Here is a 12,838-nt window from a genome sequence, read left to right as displayed (position 1 = left end):
ACAATTTGGCATGTTTTTGCAGTGGCTGGTACCAGTTGTTCCTTTCCATGTTTAGTGCTTCCTTCAGGAGCTCTTGTATGGCACGCCTGGTGGTGACAAAATCTCTCAGCATTTGCTTGTCTGTAAAGGATTTTATTTCTTCTTCACTTATGAAGCTTAGTTTGGCTGGATATGAAATTCTGGGTTGAAAATTCTTTTCTTTAAGAATGTTGAATATTGGCCCCCACTCTCTTCTGTCTTGTAGGGTTTCTGCCAAGAGATCCACTGTTAGTCTGATGAGCTTCCCTTTGTGGGTAACCCAACCTTTCTATCTGTCTGCCCTTAACATTTTTTCCTTCATTTCAGCCTTAGTGAATCTGACAATTATGTGTCTTGGGGTTGCTATTCTCAAGGAGTGTCTTTGTGGTGTTCTCTGTATTTCCTGAATTTGAATGTTAGCCTGCCTTGCTAGGTTAGGGAAGTTCTCCTGGATAATATCTTGAAGAGTGTTTTCCAACTTGGTTCCATTCTCCCCATCACTTTCAGGTACACTAATCAAACGTACATCTGATCTTTTCACATAGTCCCATATTTCTTAGAGGCTTTGTTTGTTCCTTTTTACTTTGTTTTTTCTAAACTTGTCTTCTCGCTTTATTTCATTAATTTGATCTTCAAACACTGATACTGTTTCTTCCACTTGATTGAACCAGCTATTGAAGCTTGTGCATGCATCACGAAGTTCTCATGCCATGGTTTTCAGCTCCATCAGGTCTTTTAAGGTCTTCTCTACACTGTTTATTCTAGTTAGCCATTCATCTAACCTTTTTTCCAAGGTTTTTAGCTTCCTTGTGATGGATTAGAACATGCTCCTTTAGTTCAGAGAAGTTTGTTATTACCAACCTTCTGAAGCCTACTTCTGTCAACTTGTCAAAGTCATTCTCCATCAAGCCCTGTTCTGTTGCTGGTGAGGAGCTGTGATCCTCTGGAGGAGAAGAGGCACTCTGGGTTTTAGAATTTTCAGCTTTTCTGCTCTGGTTTCTCCCCATCTTTGTGGTTTTATCCACTTTTGGTCTTTGATGTTGGTGACCTACAGATTGGGTTTTGGTGTAAATGTCTTTTTTGTTGATGTGATGCTATTCCTTTCTGCTTGTTAGTTTTCCTTCTAACAGTCAGGTACCTCAGCTGCAGGGCTGTTGGAGTTTGCTGGAGGTCCACTTCAGACCCTGTTTGCCTGGGTATCACCAGCGGAGGCTGCAGAACAGCAAATATTGCAGAACAGCAAATGTTGCTGCCTGATCCTTCCCCTGGAAGCTTCATCCCAGAGGGTCAGCTGCCTATACAAGGTGTCTGTCGGTCCCTACTGGGAGGTGTCTTCTAATTAGGCTACACAGGGGTCAGGGACCCACTTGAGGAGGCAGTCTGTCCGTTCTCAGAGCTCAAACGCCATGCTGGGAGAACCACTGCTCTCTTCAGAGCTGTCAGACAGGGACGTTTAAGTCTGCAGAAATTGTCTGCTGCCTTTTGTTCAGCTATGCCCTGCCCACAGAGGTGGAGTCTACAGAGGCAGTTGGCCTTGCTGAGCTGAGGTGGGCTCTGCCCAGTTCGAGCTTCCCAGCCACTTTGTTTACCTACTCAAGCCTCAGCAATGTAGACACCCCTCCCCCAGCCAGGTTGTCACCTTGCCGTTCAATCTCAGACTGCTGCGCTAGCAGTGAGCAAGGCTCCATGGGCGTGGGACCTGCCAAACCAGGCACGGGAGAGATTATACTTGTCTGCCAGTTGCTGAGACCTTGGGAAAAGTGCAGTATTTGGGTGGGAATATCCCATTTTTCCAGGTACAGTCTGTCATGGCTTCCCTTGGCTAGGATAGGGAACCCCTTGCACTTCCCAGGTGAGGCAATGCCCTGCCCTGCTTTGGCTCGCCCTCCGTGGTGCAGGGACAGCTGCACCCACTGTCCAACCAGTCCCAGTGAGGTGAACCAGGTACCTCAGTTGGAAATGCAGAAATCACTTGTCTTCTGCATTGATCTCGCTGGGAACTGCAGACTGGAGCTGTTCCTGTTTGGCCATGTTGGAACCTCAATCTACTTTAGTTTTTAAAAAAATGGTTTCTTGCCACTATACTTAAGCAAAAAAATAAAAATAAAATAACATGTGTTTTCTTTTGATTACGAAAATAATCTATATTCATTGCAAATATTCAATGTGTTCATTGATTTACAGTATGTTTCTGTATACTTTGGTTTTCATATTCTTCTGCCACTGAATACCTCTAAGTCTGCTAAAAGTTGACCCATGGCTGCTGTGGGTCTTGAGTTCAGAAGGGAAAAGATCAAATACTTTCAAAAGAGAAAAGATCAAATATTAAAGCTATTCCAGAGACACACAGCCTAAGAAACAGCTGTTTTATACCCACCACCTTGGATGCTCTGGCTTTTCCTAGAGCAAAGAGGAGTTGGCATCTGTCCTAAAGCTTTAGGCATAGTCAGACTTAGTGAGTTTCAGGCCTCTTGTCAGTCCACAGATCAGTTTGCCAGATGGCCAGCCTGTTTGATGGAACAAAATAATTAAACTGTAAATGAAGTAAAGAGGTATTATTCTCCCTAAGTTTGTTTATTGCATAAATAACACTCTATCAGCAATATTGAAAATAAAATTCTGGCCAGGCGTGGTGACTCATGCCTGTACTCATAGCACTTTGGGAGGCCAAGGCAGGTGGATCACCTGAGGTCAGGAGTTCAATTCGAGACCAGCCTGGCCAACACTGTGAAACCCCATCTCTACTAAAAATTTAAAAATTAGCCAGATGTGGTGGTACATGCCTGTTATCCCAACTACTTGGGAGTCTGAGGCAGGAGGATCACTTGAACCCAAGACATGGCGGTCACAGTGAGCCGAGATTGCACCACTGCACTCCAGCCTGGGTGACAGAGCAAGACTCCATCTCAGAAAAACAAAATAAAGAAAATTATCCCATGGACAGAGTCTGCCATCATTCTGACTTGTCTTATCCTAGGTTTTCTATCAAATAAAGTCTCGAGAAAAAATTTAACTTTATTTGAAAATTCAATGCCAGGGAAGCAGGGGTGACAGAAAAGAGAAAGGAGGCAGAGAAGGGGAGTCAAAAATGAAGTGGTATGTTACTAGACTGATTATCTTACCTAACTGACCATCGCTTGGTGTCAGGAGCAACTGATTGCTGGTTCTCACAGGAAGGCTTCTAAAAACTGTGTGAACTACTGCATGTTGTGGCAGTTTATCCAGGAAGGGAGGGACGAGTAGGAAAGGAGAAGAGTTATCCACTGACTCCTGTCTCCCTGTGGTGGAGTCTCTCTTTAGAGGGCTAATATCTCCATACTTCTGAATTGTCCAGATATGGGCACCGAGCAAGTCCCATTGTGTCTCATGTCTCATCGGCAACAAGAAAGCCCAGTCAGAAGCAGGGAGACATGAGGCATGGTGATATGGTTTGGCTCTGTGTCCACCCAAATCTCATCTCAGATTGTAATTCTCACGTGTTAAGGGAGAGACGCAGAGGCAGGTGAGTGCATCATGGGGGCAGTTTCCCCCATGCTGTTCTTGTGATAGTCAGTGATTTCTCACAAGATCTGATGGTTTTATAAGGGGCTCTTCCCACTTCACTTACCACTCTCTCTCACCTGCTGCCATGTAAGATGTGCCTCTTCCCTTCCACCATGATTGTAAATTTCCTGAGGCCTCCCCAGCCCTGTGGAACTCTGAGTCAATTAAACCTCTTTTCTTTATAAATTACCCAGTCTCAGGTATGTCTTTATAGCAGTGTGAAACCAGGCTAATACAAATGGCATGAGGTGAAGGCCACTGGGTTGTGCTTTCAGAAAGTTGGTTGCCACCTCAGCTGGGACAGATCCTAGGGTCACGATCTGGGAGACAGGGGAGCCAAGATGGTCTGATACACTAACATCACAACTACTAACATTTTTATAAAGTAACTTGTTCCCATGCATGTATGTTTTGATGGTTGTAATTATTGCACACACGGGAGTGCAGTATTTTGCCCAACATAATGCCCCCAGCTATCTGTAGGTTGCTATACAGTTCGTAATTCTCATTGTTCATAGCTGCATAGTTGCACCGGCACAGCCATGATCCACTCTAATGCTGTGTCAAATTGGCGGTCTATTGGCAGTCAGACATGTGAGACACAATAGGCTTGACTCTAACACCAAATTCACTTAGCTGTGTAGAAAGATACAAGCAGGAATTATATTAGGCACAACAGCCTCATCTCTGCAGGAGGTTGCTACTGAAGGATACAATTTCAGCAACTATCCAAGAGTACAACTTCATTTGCTTCCTTGTCTGTCAAGCGTGGTATGTACGGGTAGCAAGAAATGAGAGCCAAGGTGCACGCAGGTCACCTTGACACAAAGAAGCCTCAGTTTCCTGCCAATATTTTAAACTATTTTGGTCACACATGCCCAAGGCCACATGCCAACTCACAGGCCTTCAGTAGGGAACAGTCCTACAGTCAGGAATTTCCTAGTAGACAAGACAGTCATCATCTTTTGCATTTACCTTAACTCTGTAGTGTCCAAGGAAACCATACTTTAAAGTCATTTTTCTCTCCAAGTACTCTGAACCAGGACCAATGCTAATCCTTTCTTTACAGTAATATTCCATCAAGTTGATTGATCATATTTACTTAACAGTTTTCCCTTTGTTAGGATGTTTATCTGTTGGCACCCAATAAATAGTTACCAAACTAATATTCACTGCTATGAGCAAGATTTGTGTACCTAGTCTAGCCATGAACTTCCCAAAATTCATCATTAACATAATGGCAGATTGGATCAAGGCAGTAGTGGCCTTCTCCAGCCACATAGGCCTGAGCAGAGACCATGCTTACTCTTGGCAGGCCTTGCCCCAGCTGCCTGGATATATTTCAGGACTAGGCTCTTCATAAATATCTCAGAACTCTGTATAACAAAATACATGCCTCTAATCAAAGCAAACATGACATCTAAAAGAGAAAATGTGATGTAATGCGAGGTCATAAAAATGCTGTAAGTTTGGGCCCATTTAGGGAAACAATCTCATGGAAGATTAAAAATTGTAAGAGAACATTTTTAAGCCTCCATTTCAACTCCCTGAAGGAGTTCCAGGTGAGTCTACTGGGAGTGGACATGGGTTGAAGTTCCTTAGAAGAGCTGTGTGTCAGGAATTCACCAATTATGCATAGCAAAGAATGGGGGGATAATGAGAGAGTGGTTAACACCTACCAGGCCAGCCTTTGGAATCACTCATAACCTCCATGATCTATTATTAGGTGAAACTACACAAGCTATGAATATACATTTGCCTTTGTTCCCAAAACTCCACTAAATAGGCAGAAGGGATAAAATACTACAACTGGCACAAGCCCACAAGGACAAAGATGGGGGCAGGAGACAAGAGCAGAGAGATGGGTCCATACAATTTTGGAATCTGTAAAATTACCCTGATCTATCTTTAGCTCCCCCTCACCAAAAAAAAAAAAAAAAAAAAGTGGAATCTAGAAACAGATGACTAAACTTCCAGTTGACTTAGCGAGTGTGCCAGAGGAAAAAGTAACTAGGTGTGGTGGCACACACCTGTAGTCCCAGTTACTTGGGAGTCTGAGATAGGAGAATCACTTGAACCAGGGAGAGGGAGGTTGCAGTGAGCTGAGACTGCCACTGCCTTCCTGCCTGGGTGATAGAGCCAGACTTGGTCTCAAAAAAGTGGTTTAAATGGTGTATTTTATGTTTTATATATTTTACCTCAAAAAATAATAATTTAAGAAAAGAGCATATGTGGTAAATTCAGGCACATTTTTTTACATCCTGAAGAATCTTATGTAAACTGCTTCTACAGGCCAGCGAATCTCCCACCTGCAGCCAGGTGGGCGATCATAACATTGCAGTGGGACCATATCGTTACAATGGCTTGAGAGGACCTGGTCCGGCTAGGCACCGAGCCGGGTCTGCTGTTGCTCTGTTTCTTCCCCAGCTTCCATGCTCAGCCCTGTCCCTACCCCCATTCCATATTCTCTCCATGCCACTGGGGTCTTTTCCCTCCCACTTTCCTTTTTACCCAACGCTTATCTCTCCTAGTAGCTCTACCCCTTTTCCTCACATCCAATCCCCAGCCCCAAATCAAAATTAGTTCAGACCAAGGTACCACGACCCAGATGTGGAATTGTATTCTGCTTTGCTTGCAGTTCAGCCTCCCTCCATATGTTTCACTCCATATACTCATGATGCAAAGATGAATGTTTGGGTTGGGAGTTTCAGCTAGAACCAAGGGTGCGAATCCCATGGGCAATGCCTCCCTCCTTCCCGTTCCTCTCTAAGCACATGCTTCATTCCATTCACCTTTTCTTCCATTTGGTTTTCACTTATTTTACTTGGCAGGAAATGTGGCCACCACCAACAACCAAGTTCTCAAATTTCAGCCTTAGATGGAATCTCTTGCTGGGTCTCAATTCAAATTCCCAAGGAAGTGACTTATTGGCCCCGCTTGATGCAGGGACCTTCCCTAGACCAGTCATGTGTGGCCTGGCTGGGTCCCGCGGCACCAGCATAGGTTCCTGGAGCCCAGTGCTGTAGTCATGTGACAAGAGGCATCAGACCATTCTGAGATATGTGAAAGAGGAGAACGTTCTGCAGAGAACCTAATAGTGAACTCAGTCAGATCCAATCCACACAGCCTATAGTATAGAGTCTTTCTAAACTCACATCTCCAAATTATGAGTGCCTTTATTCTATGACTCCTTCGAAAAGGTTTCTAGTTATTGAGATGTTTCCATTCTTGACCACAGTGGGGTTGGAGGTGTTCTACTGGTGTTCCCTTGGGAGTCGTGGGGACGACTTCTGACTCTCCGTTCACCCTCTCTTTCAGTGCTCCACTTCCTGTGGAGGTGGCTTTCAGAAGAGGACTGTCCATTGTGTGCCCTCAGAGAACAATAAAACTGAAGACCAAGACCGGTGCCTGTGTGATCACGACCCCAGACCTCCAGAATTCAAAAAATGCAACCAGCAGGCCTGCAAGAAAAGTGCCGGTGGGTGAATGGGTTTGCTTGGGGAGAAAGAGATCTTTGCACAAATGTCATCCTACATGAGACAACTTGTAGATAGCTTTACATTTCTTTTAGTCAACGGAAAATCTTAATGTTAAAGAGGTCAGCCGGTAACCCTGGGAACAAGCTATCTGATTTGGTGAGGTTTGAATCTTAACTTCTTGAGAGAGTATCTCATCCATTTTTTTAAAATTATTATTATTTATTGACTATCATAAAATATGATTTTCTCTCTTTAAGCCTGTTCACACTGATGTCATCCAACATGGATGAGAATTACTTCTATGCTTTCAAAGATGTCTTAAGAGATATCCCAGCCTTTCTCAGGAACCCAGTCAAGTGTGAAATGGTCCTCTCTATAAATCTGGTACCACTGTGTTAGGCCAGGTTCCCCAGAAGCAGGCTCTAGGGTGAAAGTGTGTGTGCAAGGGATTCATTAAGTATTTCTGGGGAAGATCATTAAGGGAGTGGAGGAAGCCAGATGGAAAAGGGAGGAGACACAGCCAGGATGCCTTCTCAGGAACCTGAGTCCTAGCTTCAGACTGGTCCTCCAGGCAGCTCCAGAGCATAGGTTATACCCCCGAGTTGTCCGCTCCTGAGCCAGCAAGCTGTACATTCACACTCCCACGCTCTTCAGCCATTGGACAGGGGCTACCCCAGGAGAAGTGAATTTGCAGGAGGCTCTCTGTGTGAGAGACAAAGGAGCTCCTACAGGCTGGGTAGGTTCAGCTACGATCTATAATGTCCATTCCACTGATTGTCTGGGCTTCATTGACATGTAAAATTTCTAAATTAAATTAAAAACAGAGAAGTGAGTACATTCAGTAGCTCATTAAAAGAAAAATTTGATAGCCCTTTGTGCCGGGAGAAAGGAGAGAAAGGCTAATGCCCATAATTTTGACTTGGGCAGCTGAGTAGATGAAACTACCATGCACTGAGAGAGGAAGCCTAACAGGGGCTTTGGGAAAGAGGGAAGGTAGTGAGTTCTATTTGGAACGTGTTTGTTAAGGAGTCTGTGAGTCATCTAGGTAGGGGTGTCCTGTGATTCGTTTGCTGTACAGGTGTGGAGGCCAGGAGAGAGATCTAGTCTGGAAATCCTGATCAAAATGCACTGAGCAAGGAAATGCTTTAGGTGTGATTATCACAGGTAGCTTCTTACTGACTTGCACTTAAGGGTAGCTTTCATTGGCCTTACTTGAAATTCCAGAAGAAGTCACCTAGAGCTCATTTTCTGAGGTGTTATTCATGTCTTCCAGACTCTTGCTTCTCAAAATATGGTCCCTGGACAAGCTGAATTGGCATCTCCTGGGAATTTGAGGCTCTTGGGCCTCACTCTAGACCTACTGAATTAGAATCTTCATTTAATAAGATCCTTGGTGATTCACATGCACATCAAAGTTTGAGAAGCACCTTGTTCTAGACCAAGGGACCAATCTGAGACTCTTTTCCTTTCATTTCATCTCCTTCTATGGTACCATACTTTAAACAGTTGAGGCTATAGAATCCCTTCTATGTTGTGGTATTTTTTATATAACTGAAGCAGCCACTTACTCTTGGTTGATCATGCCTAGTGTTAGGGCTTGTTATTTTGAATTATATGTAGGTTGTCTTCAACTGTCCTATGGCTGGACAATAAAATCTTCAATAATCAAAACAGGGTTAAGAGCATAGATTGTAGTTTTCATCTTGAAATCTCACACAGAATAAATGGTGACCAATAGTTGGCTGGCAATTGATGTGCTTAACAATGAATTCCATTCACTGATAAATATCAGGGCCACAAAAGTTAATTACTAGCTTCTTTTGAAGGCAGAGCCATGCCTACTCACATAGAAGGAAAATGAAAGAGGAGCTGTAAGAAATTCCTTGATTTAAGAAGCCAGCCACCCACCCTGACCCCTATAATTCTCTAAAATTCTTTGAAAAAATTCATTCAATGCCCAGGTTTTTGTCAGTCAGCTTTTACAATAAACATAACATAATCCTATGTATATTTTATAATATCAGGTATGAATTCATATAAGGTTTAGTTTTCTCCAGGTCATTTTACTTCTTTTAGAAACCATCTGAAGTTTTAATGACTTAAAATCTAAATTGGTACTACTATTTCCACATTAGTGCCAACAAAACCCTTTCCATGTATCTATGTGGAAAAAAAATCAAGAAAATTCATTTACTAAGTATAAGCTTTATTCTCAGCATTACATTCATATTAAAAAACAAAAGCAAAACCCTTAAGCCTACCATTCCTGGGGTTGTTTTGTTATTGTTGCTGCCGCTATTTTTAATTTGAGGAGGGGTAGAAAAGGCAAAAAAAAAAAAAGAAAGAAAGAAAGAGTACTTAGATCCAGTGTTGATACAAATGAACATTTGAGTTGTTAAATTTTCTACTAAAGAATATTCTGCCAGATGAATAGGATCTCATTCATTCACTTATTCAACAAAATATTATTGATCACAAAATGTCTCAAAGAAGTGCTAAGAGCTGAGGAGAAAGACATGAGTAAAACACAGTTCTTGGCCTCAAGGAACCCAAAGTCATGGACACTATATTTGTCAACAACATTGAAATTGTTTTTCAGGCTTCTTTGGTGAACAAAATATTATCCCCTGTAACACAGATGACAACAAAGATACAGGCGTATAACTGTCCCTTTAAATTTCCAAATGTGGTTTCTGTTGAACCAGCAGAGGCAAACTGGGATCTCCCCTCCAAGTTGCCCATAATTATAAGCATTGTATGTACTTTGGAAGTGGAATCCAATTGACTGATGAACACAACAAGCCTTCATTGTTTCACAGCAATAGGGAGAACTGATGTAATTGAGCCCTGTCATCATGTTGGGCTCATGGTCACCATCTAAACAAGTTGCTAAACATAGCTCTGGAACACAGACTGCCAATATAAGCCACTCTCATCTTCCACTCTTCCTTCTGGTCACCTACTCTCAAAAAGGAGGGCCCCAGGACCTAGCATGTATCCAGACTCCAAGGACTATTGAAAAGCAAGGCTCTTGATCTCATGGTTTCCAGGAGCATGTGAGGATTCCAGGCTTGGTTGAGTTTCTTTCAGTCATTTAGGTGTTGACCTAACCTGACAAGTGGGCCTCCTGTGTTGAGGAAAAAAGATGTTCTGGGCAGAGAAGACCTATTCATGTGATCTTCTCCTGCCCCATCACCAGTACACAAGATTCACTCTCTCAGAGACAAAGCTTGGGAGCTATTGAGACAACATTCAGTTTCCAGCGGCACCATTTATATGCCAGCTGTGTGATGTTGGGTCGATTGCTAAGCTTCTGTGGAACCCTCAGTTATTAAAAGAATAGATGCACCCACATCTATTGATTTCTGTGACAATCAAATGGTATAGTATATGTCAAACATTGCCTAGTATGTGGTATATGCTTAATAATTTGTGTCTGTGTTTTTTCTACTTTCATGGAGGAAGGGGTGTATTAGCTTCCTGGGCTACAAGCACAAATATTCATGCTGCCATAACAAACTGTAATGAACTAGGTAACTAAAGACAACAGAAATCTATTCTCTCACAGTTCTGGAGGCTAGAAGTCCAAAATCAAGGTACTGGTAGGGCCACACTCATTCTCCTGGCTTCTGGCAGTTGCCGGCCATCACTGACATTCCTCGGCTTACAGAAACTGAATTCCAGTCTCTGCCTCCATTACCACATGGCTGTCTTTCCTCTCTGTGTCTGTGTCTCAGCACAGCTTTTCCTCCTCTGTTTGTGTGTCTGTCTCTGTGTCTCTTCTCCTCTTTTTATAAGGACACCACTCAGGTTGGATGAAGGGCCCACCCTAGTTCATAGTGACCTCATCTTAATTGACATCATAATTCTATCTGCCAAGATCTTATTTCCAAATCAGATCACATTCACAGATACACAGGGTGAGGACTTCAACACTGGGGTACATTTCAAAGGATACAGTTCAACCCACAACCAGGGCAAAGACTTTGGGGGCCTCCTAGAGGTCCTTTTTATAATGGCAGATACCTTTGAGAGTTCGCACTTTAGCCCTTAGCACACTCCATTTACAGAGCCGTTCAAGAGAGGGTATGGTGCGGTGCCCGAGTGTGTAGTACAATAATGCCTGTTTGGACATGGAGACAGAGGGGACTCACCTGGGTCAGCACTGCCAGAAGAAGCTTTGTGGAACTGTGGCTGTCAGCTGAGCCTCTACCCTTCCTGTCTTTCTCCTCCTGGGCAACAGCCCCAGAGCACTCACAGACTCACAGCGACAAGATTGTGGGGCAAAGAGCTGCTCCTCCTGTGCTCTCTCCAGCCTCCATCCACAGAGACTTCAGGAGAAGCTGGCTAAGAAACTGGGATGGCTGTGTGATGCTTGGACTACCCTGCCAGGGGGCTTCCCAGAGCCCAGGAAGGAAGCCTTGCCTCGTTCCGATCAGCAGCGCACACAATGCACGGCCCAGGTCCCATGAACAACACCCTCTGCTCTGCTGGGACACGGGAGATGAAGAGCTCAAGGGATATTCCACAAGAGACATGCTTGGTCAAAACATGTACTCTCTGAAGTTGAATTTTGAGGAGGAAATTTAAAACAAAAAGAAAAACAAACCCAGGCACAGTGGCTCACACCTGTAATCCTAGCACTTTGGGAGGCCAAGGAGGGCAGATCATTCAAGGTCAGGAGTTCAAGACCAGCCTGACCAACACGGTGAAACCCAGTCTCTACTAAATACACACACACGCACACACACACACAAAAAGTAGCTGGACGTGGTGGTATATGCCTGTAGTCCCAGCTACTCAGGAGATTGAGGCAGGAGAATCACTTGAACCCAGGAGGCAGAGGTTGCAGTGAGCCGACATTGCACCACTGCACTCCAGCCTGGGCAACAGAGGGAGCTGTCTCAAAAAACAAAAACCTGTACTCTCTCTGAAACTTCCAAGGGTGTCAGGCAATTTCCTGTGGGGTTTAAGAGAGATGGGGTTTTTATAAGAGGCTAAAAGTAGAGCCCTGAAGAAGGAAAGATGAAGACTCAGGTTTTGGATTCTAGGAGCATTATATGTTACCGATTCCTAAGGGCACTTAAAACTTGAGCCCCAAACGGGACTCTGGAAGCTAACAGAAGACATTCATTTGTTCACAAAAATAAGGCACAGTTAAGAGAATAAGGAGTTCTGCGGAGATAAAAAGAATTTTTTGCCTTTATGATCTGAAAGTGGAAAAAGCATAGAGACACAAAGATACTGTCACACATTTGGGGTGGAGAGGATCTTATTTCCATTTCTACTTTTCCTGACTGTTCCATTTACAAAGGATAGCGGCCTGTTTATGAAAGTGCTTTTCTTCAGAACTATGAAAATATTTTCTCTGTAAAGGAGAAAGAAAGACGAGAGCTCCAAGAGGCACTCAAGGCAAGCTTAAAACAATTTAACTTTCTAGAAAAAAAAAAAATCTAATTGAATACTTTACAGACCCGGAAGCTGTGGGCCAGTGCCCTCTGAGAACCACCTGTACGAGTGTGTGGGGTGGTCCCTGAGCAACCCACTCTCATTCCCTAACTCATGTATGGGAAAAGCAAGGCCAAGAACATTAAGGGACACACTTACCCAGAGCTAGTTAGAGGAGAACAAGGGTTGGAACTCAGGTGACTAATTGTATACTTACTCTGGGAATTATTTGTACATGTCTTCTGCCTTCATCTCCGTGGTAAAGTTCTGCAGGGTAGAGATCACAGTTTATATATCTGTATCCCTCACTCGCTCTGGAAGCATTGGTTATTTTTTTTTTTAAGATGGAG

At 43.6% G+C, this 12,838-nt stretch overlaps 1 protein-coding gene across 2 annotated transcripts in view; it reads left to right on the top strand.

The window, feature by feature from the left end:
* Positions 1-12,838, top strand: part of ADAMTS12 (ADAM metallopeptidase with thrombospondin type 1 motif, 12) — a 375,774-nt gene that overhangs the window by 360,743 nt on the left and 2,193 nt on the right. For both annotated transcript variants that reach the window (XM_011952570.1, XM_011952571.1), the window contains one exon: positions 6,880-7,039. In XM_011952570.1, coding sequence (XP_011807960.1) covers positions 6,880-7,039 — 160 coding nt within the window. The remainder of the gene's footprint in view (positions 1-6,879; positions 7,040-12,838) is intronic.

The sequence above is a fragment of the Colobus angolensis genome, unplaced genomic scaffold, assembly GCF_000951035.1.
Source record: "Colobus angolensis palliatus isolate OR3802 unplaced genomic scaffold, Cang.pa_1.0 Scaffold341, whole genome shotgun sequence".
Taxonomy (NCBI): Eukaryota; Metazoa; Chordata; class Mammalia; order Primates; family Cercopithecidae; genus Colobus; species Colobus angolensis.
This window is presented reverse-complemented; position numbering and strand designations above follow the sequence as displayed.